At 34.2% G+C, this 17581-nt stretch overlaps 3 protein-coding genes across 3 annotated transcripts; 2 read left to right on the top strand and 1 right to left on the bottom strand.

The window, feature by feature from the left end:
* Window positions 1-1093: 1093 nt before the first annotated feature.
* On the top strand, window positions 1094-5897 carry LOC106758726 (subtilisin-like protease Glyma18g48580). The gene is made up of 11 exons (XM_014641696.2): window positions 1094-1276; window positions 1427-1536; window positions 2100-2197; window positions 2288-2443; window positions 2516-2639; window positions 2753-3299; window positions 3483-3577; window positions 3689-3937; window positions 4041-4170; window positions 4294-4510; window positions 4939-5897. Exons 1-11 carry the CDS (start codon window positions 1184-1186, stop codon window positions 5478-5480), a joined length of 2361 nt encoding a protein of 786 aa, XP_014497182.1. The 5' UTR covers window positions 1094-1183; the 3' UTR covers window positions 5481-5897.
* A 96-nt stretch (window positions 5898-5993) lies between these two features.
* Window positions 5994-9748, bottom strand: LOC106758960 (MDIS1-interacting receptor like kinase 2). The gene is made up of 2 exons (XM_014641973.2): window positions 6772-9748; window positions 5994-6526 (listed from the first exon to the last, which is right to left on the bottom strand). The coding sequence occupies exons 1-2, from the start codon at window positions 9605-9607 to the stop codon at window positions 6171-6173; spliced, it is 3192 nt and encodes a 1063-aa protein (XP_014497459.1). The 5' UTR covers window positions 9608-9748; the 3' UTR covers window positions 5994-6170.
* A 2099-nt stretch (window positions 9749-11847) lies between these two features.
* On the top strand, window positions 11848-16855 carry LOC106758788 (subtilisin-like protease Glyma18g48580). The gene is made up of 11 exons (XM_014641775.2): window positions 11848-11982; window positions 12170-12279; window positions 12376-12473; window positions 12566-12721; window positions 13874-13988; window positions 14211-14757; window positions 14856-14950; window positions 15040-15288; window positions 15502-15634; window positions 15746-15962; window positions 16121-16855. The coding sequence occupies exons 1-11, from the start codon at window positions 11884-11886 to the stop codon at window positions 16660-16662; spliced, it is 2361 nt and encodes a 786-aa protein (XP_014497261.2). The 5' UTR covers window positions 11848-11883; the 3' UTR covers window positions 16663-16855.
* Window positions 16856-17581: the final 726 nt, after the last annotated feature.

Here is a 17581-nt window from a genome sequence, read left to right as displayed (position 1 = left end):
AATTTTTCTTCTAACATATTAAATTAAAAAAATTGTATGTGTTATGTAAATGAAGATTTTTCAGTTCAAAAGGTTTATTACTTTTATTATTAAAATGAAATATTTAATTTCCGACTTTAGGCATATAAGCTATTATAAAGTGTTTCTTGGTGTAATGATGACTAGTTCTTTTAAGGAAGGTGATCTTAGCCACTAGATTTACATCTAATGGTTACTTATAAAAGAGATTATATAATTAAAAATAAAAGATCGATATGTTAGTATCAAAGTTATCTTCTTAAAAGTTATACCCCTTTTCTTTTACTTTTTTTAGACTTTATATTGTCATTATTTTTCTTAGAATTTCTTATAAATCTTTTAATATAAATTTTTGTAAGACTTACACTTTGACAATTTTTTCTTTTACACTTTTATGAGAAAAGTAAATTTTATTTTATAATTCATAATCTTATTTGAAACACGTGGTCTTAAAGTTAACAGCAATGTATGTTGTATTAACACATTTTAACGGAATATTTCATAAATTTTAAACTTAAATTTAACTGTATATAGAAAAGTTATACAAAGATTAGTGAAAAGCAAAAGCTATGACATACACATTTCCCAAAGACAAAAAAGAAAAAAAAGGCGGTTTTCTGTTTGCTTATACGGATGGAAATGAATATAAACCCTAAAATTATAGAAGAAAGGCATAAAGCAGGATGGAATCAACTTTCTCTCCAACATTTGTAGGAAAGTATATAATTGATTCTTTATGGACAAACTATAATCATTATATATTCAATATATTTTTTATAATTTTTATTTTTAAAAGAAACAATTAAAATATAAATTATAAAAATAATAAATAAACTATATTTTTACTTGTTAAATTTTGTAACAATATTTATTTTTATTTAAACATTTTTTAAACTTATTTTTGTAAAAAAATTATTTATATTTTAAAAATTGTTTTTACACTGAATTATTTTCAAAATTTTATTTTACAAGTTTATTTTTAAACATATAATATATTATCAATCCACTTTTCATTTTTTTTTCTTCTACTTGAATAATCATATTTCCTATATATTCTTTCTTTTCTTTTCTTTCTTACCCTTTTTTGATAACAAAGATGTCCTATAAATTTGCATTTCCTAGCTGATATTCATCACAAGCATTTCCAAAAGATCTGTTGAAAAGAATGGGCAGCTCCGTTTTTCTTCTCCGTCTTATTATAGTTTCCTCGTTTCTTATTTTCACTTTCTTTCTTGAAGCTGTTCATGGCAGCAAAAAGGCAAGCAAACTGCTTTTGCTTATTGCTAATTCATCTTACACTAAAATTGTAGCATAAAATGATGATATGATGATGATTTGGTTGTGATATTGCTGAGTTTCCATCATTGATCATTGGTTATATTTCAGAAATGTTTGATTTTGTTTGCAGTGTTACATTGTATACTTGGGAACTCACTCTCATGGTTCCAACCCTACTTCTGTTGACCTCCAAATTGCTACGTATTCTCATTATGATTTACTAGCTTCAATCTTGGGAAGGTATCAAATTGTTGTTTGCTGTGTAATTTTGTTTTCATTAATTGTTGTCCTATTATACATTCAATTTTCAAAGATCCAATTATATATTGTTACAATTAAAGTCTCATATTTAGTAGATGGTGTTTATTCACTAGTTATTCGTTCTGACTAATTTCGTTTTTATCATGTTAGGTGTCTCTCTATCCATAGAATATTAGTTTAAAAAGTGTTGTTTGACACTGCATTTTGTTTCTACATCCGGTTGACAGTGAGTTTTTATAATAAAATATTATATTAACATAATAAAAATAAATATAAATTAAATATTATGATAAAATAATAATTTATGAAGGTGTAAGTTGAGTATAACAGAAAAATTTAAATGTTAAAATATAATAACTCAAACGTATTTTATTCGAAATTGACTAAAGAATGCATAGTACACAAACAAACAGTCATAAAAACTGTTGTTATATAAAGAAATCAACAGATAATAGTAGGGTGAATACATCAAATGTAATAATTTAATGTTTTCTTTTTGTGAGAGAAGAATATATAATATAGGTGATTTAATGGTTTGACAGTGAGGAGAAAGCAAAAGAAGCAGTTCTTTACTCATACAACAGACACATAAATGGGTTTGCAGCAATGCTGGAAGAGGAAGAAGCAGCAGATATTGGCAGTGAGCATGCTAGCTTCCATTCATTACCTATTCATTTTCATTTTGTTTTGTTTGAAATTAGTTTATGACAAAGTGTTTGGAATGAGGCAGAAAACCCTAACGTGGTGTCAGTGTTCTTGAGCAAAAAACATAAACTGCACACTACCCGCTCATGGGAGTTTCTTGGACTACACATAAATGGTAAGAACTCTGCATGGCAAGAGGGAAGCTTTGGTGAAAATACAATAATTGCAAACATCGACACAGGTAAACTAAATTGTTTGTTATGTGCATGATAATTTATGTTCATTCTTTAAACCAGAAATTGGCGTTGGATAGGTGTTTGGCCAGAGTCAGAGAGCTTCGGTGATGAAGGATATGGTCCTGTTCCCTCCAAATGGCGTGGTGGTAATGTTTGTCAAATTAACAAACTTCCACGATCCAAGACAAATCCATGCAACAGGTTCCTCTTCTCTTTTTACCCTTTCTTTCTATTTTTATTTTGTCCCTAGTTTCCTGCATTATTCAATTTATACATAGATATCATATTTAAAGCCATGTTAATGATATGAACAGAAAGCTGATAGGAGCAAGATTCTTCAATAAAGCTTTTGAGGTCTACAATGGCGAACTTGTTCCCTCAATGCAAACAGCGCGTGACTTCATGGGGCATGGTACCCACACTCTATCAACCGCTGGAGGCAATTTCGTGGGAGGCGCAAGCGTATTTGCGGTGGGTAATGGCACCGCAAAGGGTGGGTCCCCGAGAGCACGAGTTGCGGCGTACAAAGTGTGTTGGTCTCTGACAGACCCAGCCGGTTGTTACGGCGCCGACGTATTGGCTGCTATCGACCAAGCCATCGACGACGGCGTCGACGTCATCAATCTTTCAGCTGGTGGTAGTTACGTCGCCAGTCCCGAAGGAATATTCACTGACGAAGTCTCGATTGGAGCCTTTCATGCTATTTCAAGAAACATACTTTTAGTTGCTTCTGCAGGGAACGATGGACCAACTCCTGGTTCTGTGGTGAATGTGGCCCCTTGGGTGTTCACCATTGCTGCTAGCACCATAGACAGATATTTCAGCAGTAATTTAATCATTAACGACAATGAAGTAATCGAGGTAACATCCTCGATCTCTAATTAAAATGTCTACATGTTATTCTAACCTATTCATATATATAAAAGATTATGACGTAATCGTTTTCTGCTTTCATTTTCACTCTTTTTTTCTAATTTCTGGCATCATAACGATAGATTAGTGTCGCATATATACTTGTTATAAGTTTGTATTAAATATTTGCAGGGAGCGAGTCTTTTTGTAAACTTGCCACCGAACCAGGACTTTTCTTTGATCCTTTCCACTGATGCTAAGCTTCCCAATGCAACATTTCGAGACGCGTAAGTGCAAAGTCTCACAAGCTTAATTTGCTTCAAACAACCTTTTTTATCAGAATATTAATGTTTTCTTACATTGTTCTTGTTGTTGACATGTATGTATATACTGTGCAGTGAACTGTGTAAGCGTGGAACACTTGATCCTGAAAAAGTAAAGGGAAAAATAGTGCGTTGTATTCGAGGTGGAAAGATAAAATCAGTTGCTGAGGGTAATGAAGCTCTTTCTTCAGGCGCACAGGGAATGATTTTGCGCAATCAAAAGCGAAATGGGAAAACAACTTTTGGCGAGCCTCATGTTCTCTCCACTGTGGGCACAAATGATGACCATGCAGGAGCACAACCTGATTTTTACTTAACTGCAACGTAATTATATAACCTTCAAAATTATTATTTAACAATTTTCAAACGATGTCCTACAAAACAATTGCTCCATTTTTCATACATATGCACACATGCATTTTTGCAGGGACACTATAAAATCAGATACTACCATAAGAATGACCCCAGCAAGGACGTTATTTGGAAGAAAGCCAGCTCCAATTATGGCTTCATTCTCATCTAGAGGACCCAATAAGATTCAGCCATCAATACTGAAGGTGCAATTCATCCATATGACTTATAATTAGTATATATTTCATCTGTATATTTCTCTCTCTATATATATGTACGTGTGTATTTGTGTGTTTTTTTATTGAACTCTTGTTTTGTTTTGGTTTCAGCCTGATGTGACTGCACCTGGTGTGAACATACTTTCTGCCTTCTCAGAATTCGCAAGTGCATCAAACTTGCCAACAGACAATCGTCGTGGGTTTAAATTCAACGTAATGCAAGGTACTTCTATGTCTTGCCCTCATGTTGCTGGCATCGCTGGACTTCTCAAAACACGTCATCCTAGTTGGAGTCCTGCCGCTATAAAATCAGCAATCATGACCACAGGTGTCAATCTCTAATTTCATGATTTATATATAAATAGCTGTGCAAGGAGCTTTATATTATACATATATATGTATGCTATTGGTAAGATGTGTTTGGATGACTTTACTTGTGTTTTTAATAGTCTAATTTTGTGATTGAGAACTTTGTGAATTTGCTTTGCAGACTCGTAATAGTTTCAAATATTTTTTGAAAAATAAATTCAAAAACACCAATAAAACGGTGACAGATATCCTGTTATCAAAAAGTTATTAAAAGGTGTTGTTAGTTAAAATAAAGTTGGATTAACTTGGTTTGTGTGATACAATATAATAGTTTTGATGTATGTTACTGAACAGTAGGTTTAATAGGTTCAAGATAATGCATGCATGCCTATTTTGTTTTTCTACTAAATTGAACGAATTGTAACATGATTAAGTATATATTTGCAGCAACCACACTTGACAACACAAACAGGCCAATACAGGATGCATTTGCTAAAACATTGGCAACTCCTTTTGCTTATGGTTCAGGACATGTTAAACCCGACCTTGCCATAGATCCTGGCCTTGTTTACGATCTAGGCCTCACTGATTACTTGAACTTCTTATGCGCTTCTGGATACGACCAACAACTCATTTCTTCTCTCAATTTCAAAACAACTTTCATTTGTTCAGGCACTCACAGTGTGACAGATTTGAACTACCCTTCAATCACATTGCCAAGTCTAGGCTTAAAACCCGTAACCGTTACTCGCACAGTAACAAATGTTGGAATATCAAGCACATACGCTGCAACTGCTCAATTACCTGGATATAACATTACCGTTGTGCCAAATTCCTTGACTTTCAATAAAATTGGTGAAAAGAAGACATTCAAGGTGACTGTGCAGGCAAGCAGTGTAACTAAGCGGAGAACTTATCAATTTGGAGAATTGCGATGGACAGATGGAAAACATATAGTAAGGAGTCCTATTACAGTAAAGCGCAGATGATAAACTCTTCAATGGAGTTGGTTGAGTTGAGATCCTTGCTTATCATAGTATTTGCGTGGATTCGTGGATAATCAGATGTAAGTTTGACTCCGGCTAGGATCTCATCTCATGTTATGGTAATGGTTGTGTTTGTTTTTTTTCTGGGATAATGTCTACGTTTTTTGTTTTTTCTCTATCTGTTATGATGTATTGTATGTTTATGTATAATAAGAACATTAATAATGGAGGTGCAGGCAAGTCCGTCTCACATGCCAACTTTCTTCTCAAATGTGGTTGAAATGGAGATGCTTGAATAGCGTTACAATTGTGAGTTTAATCTAAAGTCCGTATTAACTTTCTAATATTAACATTGGGTTTCATCTAAATCAGTCTTAATTATATAAATTTTTTGAGATTCATCACTAATCAATTAGGATCTCTAATACCTCCATCATGTTGAAGATAAAACATTTCAAACAAAAAAGTTTACATGATTACGTTTATCGATGATCCGTTAAAATTACAATACATATATAAGATATGAGATCTTGGGTGGGTTAAACATTAATTTACTTGAACAGATCAGCATTTCAAATATTGTACTTTGTGTATACAATGAACAAAGCACCTAGTTTAGAACATGTAGGAAAGGAAAAAGGATGGGATAAACGAGAATAAAAAGGAAACAAAATACTTTAGTATTCCGATGATTCAGCAGAGTTGTCCCAAAGTGATCCTAGGAAATAGGTCAGCCGAAGGTGATTTTCCTGTTCCAAATGCCTTGGATACTTGTTCCATGGTTGGGCGAGAACGTGGATTTTGACTCAAGCAAGCAAGTGCTAACCTTACGATTAAGATCACCTCCCCATCAATTGGATTTTTAGGTTGAGGAGGCCGTTGATCTAAAACATCAACCAATAGCAAATCCTTAAAAATTTGTGTCATAGATGGTGACACAAACTGAGAAAGGAGATCTCTTGGATGTTTTCCCATAATGATTTCCAAAGCAAGTACTCCAAAGCTGTAAACATCACATTTCTCATTCACTTGCATTGTCTGGGCCAACTCTGCAAATAGATAATAAACAAAAAGATATTTTAGAGTAATGCTAAGCATAAAGCAATGTGGGTTAAATGCCATCAGGTGTAGTAGCTAGCATTATCTAAATAGATCGTGGTATTTGCTGATAACTTCTTTCACCATTTGCAAGGGGAGAACCAATATCTGTCTGGATTTTCAAGGTAATAGAGTGATGTAAATGAAAAATTATGTGACTGTTTTAAGTTGTAAATATGAGAGAAAAGGGTCTAACCTGGAGCAGCATACCCAAAGGTTCCTGCGAATCCAGTCCAACTTCCTGAACTAGGCTTCAAAAACTTAGCAGTCCCGAAGTCAGAAACATGAGCTTCGTACTCAAGATCCAAAAGAACATTTTTACTTGATATGTCTCGATGAACAATTGGAGGTGAGCAATCATGATGCAAATAAGATAAAGCATTGGCCAAGCCTTTAACAACATTCACCCTCTTTTCCCAATCAAATGCAGTTGCTTCTGTATCTTTGTTCAGCAACTGATCCAAGCTACCCCCTTCCATGAACTCATAGACCAAGAATGAGACCTGTGAATGTGAGCAAAATCCATGCAACTTTATAATGTTCCGATGTTTGATTTCTGTCAATGCTTTAATCTCACTTGCAAAAGCCTTTGAATTGAATTCTGACATTTCCTCATCTATCGCTGAGTGAAGTTTCTTCACAGCAACAACCAAACCCGAAGGTAACACCACCTTGTAAACATATCCTTGACTTCCTGCTCCAATGAGATATTTGTCATCAAAATTCTCTGTAGCTTCAATGATATTTTCAAACATGATTTTTCCATCGTAGCTCCATACGGAAAAGAGTGCCTTCCTTGGCGCTTCTTCAGAATTAGAATGACTTTTTCCCTTTCTTTTACCACGACAAAAAATGTACATTGAAAGTGCCACCCCACATAGAACAAGTATTACCGCTCCTACACTAAGGAATGTCACTAGGATCACTTTGTTGCTCTTTCGACTATGATTGGTTGGACAAAGATCCAATACCCTGACATTACCACATAAGCCTTTATTGTTTTTCAATGATTCAATTGGAGCATCAAGAAAAGGTGGAATATTTGGAATTGGCCCTTCTAATTGATTGTCCGATATGTTGACGATACTCAATGCTCTGCTAAAAGTGGAAGGAATGGTACCAGAAAGACTATTGTGTGAGAGATTCAACATGAACAACCTTTGCAACTCTCCAATATTTGTTGGTATTGTTCCAATCAACAAATTGGCACTAAGATCAAGAGATACTAAATATTGGCTAAACTGAGAAGGAATGCTTCCACCAATATTGTTTTTGCTCAAATTCAAATTCCGTAACTTGTGCAATTTCACAACTTCTATTGGTATTGGGCCACTCAACTCGTTATCTCCCAGATCCAAATCTTCAAGATTTTGCAGTAATCCAATTTCTGTTGGAATGTTTCCAGAAAGATGGTTATTGCTAATCTTGAGTTGAAATAACGATTTCAAATTCCCTAATTCCTTTGGAAGCTTTCCACTCAAGTGATTAGAAGAAAGGTGAAGCACACCTAGCTTGCTTGCCTCGGCAAGTTCTATTGGTATACCCCCGGAAATATTATTGTTGGATATCTTTAAGGTATAAAGATTGTGGCACTTTCCCCAGTTTGGTGAAATGTGACCATGAAATTTATTGTCACTCAAATCAATATACACCAAGTTTGGATATACACCAAAATCTTGTGCTATATCTCCTTCCAATTGGTTTCCTTCCACCCTGAGTCTAGCAATACTAGAGCAATTCTTTAAGCTTCTAGGCACTGGACCCGTGAAACGGTTGCCAAAAACATTGAAGAACTGTAGTGAACCAGCAGAGCAAATTTGAGGAGGTAAATGGCCCGTGAAATCATTCTCATCTAGTAACAAGGATAGCCAGTTGGTAATGTCATTCAAGCCTAGTGGAATGCTGCCATTAAGTTTGTTACTGGACAATTCCAAAACGGTGAGCTTTTTCAAATTTCCAACTGTATCAGGAATTGGTCCAGAGAGTTTGTTTGCTTGGAGACTAAGGGCACCCAAATTGATCAAATTACCTATAGAGGGAGGAATTGATCCAGAAAGATTATTAAAGCCTAAATACAGCATGGTGAGCTTTGTCAAGTTTCCAATGGTGGAAGGAATGGGTCCGGAAAATTGATTCGTATCAAGTCCAAGTTTCTCTAAATTGGCCAGATTTTCTATGGAAGCTGGGATTGTTCCAGAAAGATTATTGGCTTCAAGGAAGAGCAAGGTCAAGTTAGACATGCTCCACATGGAGGATGGGATTTTCCCAGATATTAGGGAGTTATTAGAAAGGTAGAGTCGATTTAAACTGCTCATGTTACCTATTGTTTCAGGGATGGTACCCGAAAGAGAGTTTCTTGACAAATCAATAAGTTCAAGGTTTGTCAACATTCCAATTTCTTGAGGAATGGAACCAAAAAGGTTACAATCTCCCATACCCAGATACTGCAACTTATTCAACTTTCCAATCCCAGGAGGAATGGTGCTAGAAAAATTGTTGCCACTTAAATCTAGAAATGACAGATTGGACAAGTTTGCCATGGAATTCGGAAGCTCTCCACTCAGGTGACACAAGGAAAGATCAAGGCTATGTAAACTCCCCAGTGTCCACATTTCTTGAGGGATGGAACCGTCGAAGGAATTTAAAGAAAAATTTAAAACATTTACTTTGGTTAAGTTACCAATCTGTGGAGGAATGGTCCCATGAAAGGAGTTTTGGTAGATATTGAGGCTGAGAAGGTTAGGCAAAATGGAGAAGCTAAGAGTGTGGAGTGTACCTTTAAGTCCATAACTAGGGAGATCTATGGTGGATACAGACTTGGATTTGTCACACTGAATTCCTTCCCATGTGCATGGATTATTACCTCTCCATGTTGATAACAGAGCTTGGCTGTGGTTGTCAAAGCTGTGTTTCCACTTCAACAAAGCATTTGCTTCACTGTCTTGAGCAGCAGCTTGAGGCCCCAAGAGTGTTAGAAAGACACAGATGAACAGAACCAGCGTGAACTTTTCCCTTTCAAACGTGCATTCCATGATGTAAGTGTAACAATGTCCTTGAATCAAGAATAAGAGGATATGGTGGTGATCATAGAAATTGGAGCTCACAGAGTTGTTTCACATGTCATAAACATTATGGTATAAATATCTGTATTCACACCATGGCCTTGAATAAAATATGCATGGCATGTTTTCTGGTAAATAAATTATTATGCATTACCGTGGAAAAGAAAAACGTGATATTGTCAATGAATTGAATATGCATGTGAAGATAAGGTGGAGTTATTATTAGTTTGGTTGATGAAGACAGAGATGAGAAGAAAAAAAGAGACAGAAACAAAGATGAAAAAGCAGAGTGAGAATTTCTCTGCTTTGTTTACTTTTGTACTTCTGTTCTTCCTCTTTCACGCGTAGCCGTACAAGTACACTTGATTAATGGACATGTGAAAAAATTATAAATTTATAACAAGTATACCTGCCGCGTTTGTCTTGATCTGTTTTCATGGAAATCCACTTCTATGATTTAGTATTGGAGTAAGCCATTTTTCCATAAAAAATTCCTAGTCTAAATCAGTAAATATACACAATTAAATTAAGGGTTAAATATGTTTTTAGTCCTATACTTTGGAGTGATTTTGGTTTTAGTTTCTCTTTCAAATTAAGGTACAATTTAGTCCTTCAACTTTAGAAAACTCTAGTTTTAGTCCTTTTTACCAATTTTTTTAAACTTTATTTGTTGTTTCAAACGCGTTTCTCAGTTAACATTGAAGCAAAAATATGTCAAACAGTATAAACAATCCAAATGCTATAGTGAAACGTGCTTGAAACAGCAAATAAAATTAAAAAAATTTGGTAAAAAGAACTAAAACCAGAGTTTTATAAAGTTGAAGGACTAAATTGTACCTTAGTTTGAAAGAGGGACTAAAACCAAAATCGCCTCAAAGTATAGGGACTAAAAACATATTTAACCCTTAAATTAACAAACACAAATATCTTGAAAGATAATAATCTGACATTTTAAATTATTATTTGCATGTTGAATAAACTTTCAAAGAGATAACAATAATATGTGAATACAAATAATTAGAATATCAAGACAAAATAACAACCATGTTATTCAATTAAAAAAATAGTACTTAATCAATAAAAAATAATAAGAATTAAAAATATCTAAACATATTATATACTTACACCTTAATTAAACTTAACTATTACATGAATTAAACATATTATGATTTTTAGTACAAAAATTATTCTTTGAGACAACAATCTATTGTTGATATTGAGATGACTGAGTCTCACCATTTTAAATATTTAAAAAGAAATAGTTTTGAAAGAAAAAAAAAAAGTGTCATTTGAGTGTAATTGACACTTGTAAGTGTCATTGTACCAACACCCTTTTTAGTATACATATGAAGAGTTCAGAATTCATAGTTACTTAGTTTAAGCTTAAATAAGTTGCTAACTTGTAGTTTGTATGCGTTTGAGTTTAGGATCACATTTTGGATTGTTGACCCACAACAATTGCCTTCAAGTACTTCAATCAAAATGATGAATCATTCCCAGCCAAAATGATGAATCAGGTTTTCCATAACTTCTTCCTTATTGTACAATGTCTCACTCAATATAGCACTTCACTTATCATCACATGTGCCATTAATACACTTTTCAAATCTAAATAATTAAACCCTCAATCACTGCTACTTTTCCAATGATTTTATGAAAACAAACACTCTAGTACATCATTGTACATGGATTTCAATCTGATGCACATATTTTTCTCAGATTTATTGTTTATACTTTATTTTTTAAAATGAAACATATTTAAATTAACAATAAATATAATTTTAAAGTAAATTGCATTTCACGATTTTGTGATTCATTTCAATGTTAGCAACTCTCAATTTATGATAACACACGTTATTCTTAGCATTCAACTTATAGTGAAAAAATATATCACCCTCTTATAGAAAATATGTCCATTATTATGATGAAAAAAATAAATTTATTATTAAAAACTTATTTAAATCTATATCTTTTTACATTATTATGCCATTAACACTATATTGTATAAAGACTAAAAGTTTTAATGAAGAAAATTTTCACAATTTTTGACTGATCAAATTTAGGTTAAAGATTAAAAACAAGAATCTATAAATAAAAATAAATAAATAATAAAAAAAACTTATTTTCAGTGAATCTACAATGGTCTTTAACCACTGCATATAAAATTTGCCTTTGCTGATGTCTGTGTGGTTATATAAGGAGAGGGAAGAACACGGAAGCCATGTGCTAAGCACTTTCCAAAGACAATGAAAAGAATGAGTGGCTCCATTTTTTACCTTCATCTTCTTCTTTCATCTTTCGTTATTTTCACTTTGTTGTTGAATGCTGTCCATGCCAGTAAAAAGGTAGCTCCAAACCAGTTAATTATTAATTTGTCACTCTGTTTCAGTATTTTTATCAGTTTCTGCTTTGAAAATAAGGTGGTGATTTAATATATAGGATGTAACAATGGACTTTGGATGATACGAATGATGGATTACTTTATTTTTGTTGCACTGCGTCAATTGTTAGTTTGTGATCTGCTGTTTGCAGTGCTACATTGTGTACTTGGGAGCACATTCTCATGGTCCAAACCCTTCATCTCTTGACCTTGAAACAGCCACACATTCCCATTATGATTTACTGGGTTCGATCTTGGGAAGGTATATAAATTGATGAAGCCATTAAATTCAGTATAGTATGGTTTAGTAGAAACTGGTTTATGGATTAACTGTGTTGTGTATGTGAATCATTCACAGCCATGAAAAGGCCAAAGAAGCAATTATTTACTCGTATAACAAACACATCAATGGCTTTGCAGCTGCACTTGAAGAGAAAGAAGCAGCATATATTACAAGTGAGAAAATCAGTAGTGTGTTCCATTAATCTTTCGTTATTTCTATTATTTATTTTCAGATTAGTTGACACACAGTGTTTTCACTGATCTAGAAAACCCAAACGTAGTCTCTGTGTTTTTGAGCAAAGAGCATAAACTGCACACAACCCGTTCGTGGGAATTTCTTGGACTGCAAAGAAATGGTATCAACTCAGCATGGCAAAGAGGGAGATTTGGTGAGAATACAATCATCGGTAACATCGACACAGGTAACTTCATGACATTGCCATAATCTATTTTGCTCCAGCAATTTCAGTAATATCACATTAAATTTTCACAGCACAGTTCTTACACTTCAAATGTTAAAGAGAATGATAGTTATATGTTAAACACAAAATGGGATTACTCAATAATTAGAATCAAATGGCTATCTTTTAAATATTTTGAAACAGCATCAATATTATGATCATAACCAGAGATATCAATTTATCCTACAGTTTGCTATATAATTTAGTTATTTTACTGAGGATGTATAGTTGGTTGATGTTGTCATGGCATGTTAATTATAGATCATTAAGGGCTTTCCAGTTTTTAAGTTAATTAGTTTACCACCTCACCGACAAGTTCAGACTTCTGAGTTGGCAAGATGCTTTTTGGGGTTCAAAAAATCCAAACAGGAAAGGTGGGAGCGTTTATTCCTTCAATTATTATATTTTATTGAAAGTGTATGTGAAACGTTTTCCTATTTTGTTTTTCCAACAGTTCACACATGGTGTGTTGTTCCACATTTGTAAATTGCAAGAAGGAGAATTTCCATGAATTTGGAAATCTAAAGGTCTCAATTCCAAGAAAAGATTTCATGCGCAATCAATTGTTACCGATTTTATTAGATCTTGTTATTCATTTATTTAGTCACCAATTATATATAAAATATATATAGTGTTGTTAATTTCCATCCGTGTGGATTCAACCAATTATTGTATACAACAGGAATGGCAATGGATCAGTCTCATGAATAATATATATCCGGTTCGTTTATAAACTCACTTTCATGAATAATAATAAATATTAATGAGTACGAATTATCCATATCATGTTTTATCAGCAAGAATAGGATTATTTTTCTTATCCCTATATACAAATACTCCAACTTGATACTCTTATATTAAACAATTTTATGTTAAAACCGTATTAACTTAGGTATAAAATTTAACCTATTTCATATAAGCCACATACAAAATTTTAACTTCTAGTTCAGTGGGTTAGTTGGCAATACAATAAGAGACTTTAAATTTGATTTGAGGAAAGAACAGTATATGTTAACATCTAAAACAAGAAATCAATTTCTGATTTTATATTTGCTATCTATAGTGAGATGTCTATATTCTTCTAATACTATTCTAACTTCACCTCTTGCGCAGGTGTCTGGCCTGAGTCCAAGAGTTTTACAGACAGGGGCTTGGGTCCTGTCCCTGCAAAATGGCGTGGGGGCAATGTCTGTCAAATCCGAGGTTCAAACAAAGTTCCATGTAACAGGTCATCTTCCTTTCTTTTAATCTTTCCTGTTCAATAATTTAAGGTTTCCAGTTCTGTTAATAATTTTATAATATTATTTGAACATTGCTGCTGGTATATTCAAACATAAGTCATTGTTTCATTTCATGCGTCTTTTATGTATTTGGGTAGGAACAACCCTCGTAATTCATAATACATTTGGTTGATCCAAATTAAAACTTCGTTACATGTTATATAATTCAGGAAACTAATTGGAGCAAGGTTCTTCAACAAAGCTTACGAAGCATTCAACGGTCAACTTCCCCGATCACAACAAACAGCCCGTGACTTTGTGGGGCATGGCACGCATACTCTATCAACAGCAGGAGGGAATTTTGTGGGAGGTGCGAGTGTATTTGGCAATGGCAATGGCACAGCAAAGGGTGGCTCCCCAAGAGCTCGAGTTGCAGCCTACAAAGCGTGTTGGTCTCTCACTGATGCAGCTAGTTGTTTTGGTGCTGATGTCTTAGCTGCTATTGACCAAGCCATAAGTGATGGTGTTGACATTATCTCTGTCTCTGTTGGAGGCCGAACCAGTCTCAGTGCTGAAGAAATATTCACCGATGAGGTTTCCATTGGAGCATTCCATGCACTTGTGAAAAATATTCTCGTGGTTGCGTCTGCAGGGAACGATGGACCAACACCTGGAACTGTTATCAACGTGGCTCCTTGGCTATTCACAATTGCAGCTAGCACACTAGATAGGGACTTCAGCAGTACCTTAACTTTTGGAAACAATCAGCAAATTACGGTAATTATCGTTATTATTGTTAACCGATGATTTCAACGACATGACTAATTAGTGTTATTATATTGATGGGCATAATTAACTTTATATTATACTACCAGGGAGCCAGTCTTTTTGTAAACATACCACCTAACCAGTCTTTTTCTCTGATCCTCGCTACTGATGCTAAATTTCCCAATGTCACAAATCGAGACGCGTGAGTACAAGTCATCTCAAAAGCATATCTATTTCAAACCTTGTGAATTGAATGGCTTTTAATTTATTTTCATGTGTATTTTGTTGCAGTCAACTTTGTAAGGCTGGGACACTGGATCCTAGAAAAGTAAATGGCAAAATAGTGTCATGCATTCGAGAGGGAAAAATAAAATCAGTTGCTGAGGGTAATGAAGCTCTATCTGCAGGAGCCAGTGGAATGATTTTGGGCAATCAAAAGCAAAATGGGAACACACTTCTAGCCGAGCCTCATGTTTTGTCCACTGTCACCTACCCTCCAGACCATCTAGTAACAAAGCCTGGTTTTCTCATAAGTGCCACGTACTGATATATATCCTTTCACAATCTATCAGATGCCCTCATCATGACCACTAATCTTCGCATAGCATGCATATAATAAAGTGTTATGATTCCTTTTTGTGAATTGAAAATAGTCATTTCGAACTACCTAATAATTTCTCATACCTTTCTAGTAACCTTAACATTTTTTTATAATGGCTATACTAACGTTAATCATATATGTTTATATTTCAGGGACGACACGATAAACTCGAATACGACAATAAGGGTGTCTTCAGCAAGAACATTGCTAGGAAGAAAGCCAGCTCCAGTTATGGCTTCATTCTCATCAAGGGGACCCAATAAGATTCAGCCATCAATACTCAAGGTGCACACTAGCATTGAAATATTTAGTATCAACTATGTCTACTGTACACTTCTTGTAACACTCTTGACTGTTTGATAAGACATGTTTTTGTTTAAAATCATGTTGATTTAGCCCGATGTAACTGCTCCTGGTGTGAACATACTTGCTTCGTATTCACTATTTGCAAGTGCTTCTAACTTGCCTTCAGACACACGTAGAGGGTTTCCATTCAATGTAATGCAAGGAACTTCCATGTCTTGCCCTCATGTTGCTGGCATTGCTGGACTAATCAAAACACTTCATCCTGATTGGAGTCCAGCTGCTATTAAGTCAGCAATTATGACAACAGGTATTCTCTTTCTGTGTACAAACTTTGTCCTATTATACCAACGTGTTACGCACTTTTGGTTAAGTGTGTATTCAAAACTTGTCAACGAGACATTCTAAAATATGCATATACCATTTTCTTTTGGAAATGCCTAACTTACCTGAAAAATGTCCTTGCAGCAAGCACAAGAGATAACACCAACAGAACAATAAGGGATGCGTTTGATAAAAAATTGGCAAACCCTTTTGCTTATGGTTCAGGACATGTGCAACCAAACTCTGCAATAGATCCCGGACTTGTTTATGATCTAAGCCTCGTCGATTACTTGAACTTCCTATGTGCTTCCGGATACGACCAAGAACTCATTTCGGCACTCAATTTCAACAAAAGATTCATTTGTTCAGGCAGTCACAGCATAACAGACTTGAACTACCCTTCAATCACATTGCCAAATCTGGGGTTAAAAGCCGTAACTGTTACTCGCACCATCACCAATGTTGGGCCACCAAGCACATATTTTGCAAAAGCTCAATTACATGGATACACCATAGTTGTTGTACCCAATTCCCTGACTTTCACGAAAATTGGTGAAAAGAAGACATTCAGGGTTGTTGTACAGTCTACAAGTGGAACTAAGAGGGGAAATTATAATTTTGGGGAATTGCTTTGGACGAATGGAAAACACAACGTTAGAAGTCCAATTACAGTTCGGCGCAAATGAAAAACCTTATTCTTGGAGTTAGTTGTGTTTAGGATGTCGCACTAAATGCATGTTTTACTGTTGGGGATTGCATGTCTATCATGTATTTAATGTACATTTCTCTTCTCTTACGTATGGGCCAGGGTCTTTGGAACAATTGCATGAGTACGGACTTTATGAGCAAGAATTGGGTATACTACCCTAACTTTCTGCACCCCATAATTTCTTTTCCCAGCTCTCAACTTACAAAATGACTACTATACCCTCATTAAAACTGACTGTTAGATAATATATTCCGAAGATTTCTCAGAACAAGCTTTCTCTAGAACTTTTAGAATAAGACTTCGAAAAGCAAATTCTTTCTAAGTAATAAGTTATATTTTGTTAGTTTGAAAGATAAAGTTTTTAAAAAGTTGTTGATAATTGAGAGCATATATCTGTGATATGGTATTATTTAGAGAGTAAATAAAGTCTTTTTCAGTGAAACATCACTTTCTGTACCTAATTTCTTATTAAATTATATTCTAAAAGCTCATTCCATCGACGATGAGCCTTCTAACGTGTCCCACTCTCTGCTTATGCTTAACCCCTACGATCGACCAACGCATTAAATAACCATTATTCATTTTTCAATAAAATATAATAAATATATTATAAAAGTAAATTATCATTAAAAATATAAAATTTTATACTTTTCAAATAAAAAACTTTAAAAAATAAAAATATAATTCTATTAATTAATAATATGTAAACAATTGTTTTGGAAAAGAAATGGTCCCCATATGCATGTATAATTTTACTTTGTTTATTACAACTGAAAGTGCAACATTTTATATATTTCATAACTTTATGCCTTTTAGTTTTTATTAAGTTATGTAATTCCTGTAAGTTCGCGTTCAGATCAAAATAGGATAAGGACTGGATAGTGTTACTTTCAATG

The sequence above is a fragment of the Vigna radiata genome, chromosome 4, assembly GCF_000741045.1.
Source record: "Vigna radiata var. radiata cultivar VC1973A chromosome 4, Vradiata_ver6, whole genome shotgun sequence".
Taxonomy (NCBI): Eukaryota; Viridiplantae; Streptophyta; class Magnoliopsida; order Fabales; family Fabaceae; genus Vigna; species Vigna radiata.
This window is presented reverse-complemented; position numbering and strand designations above follow the sequence as displayed.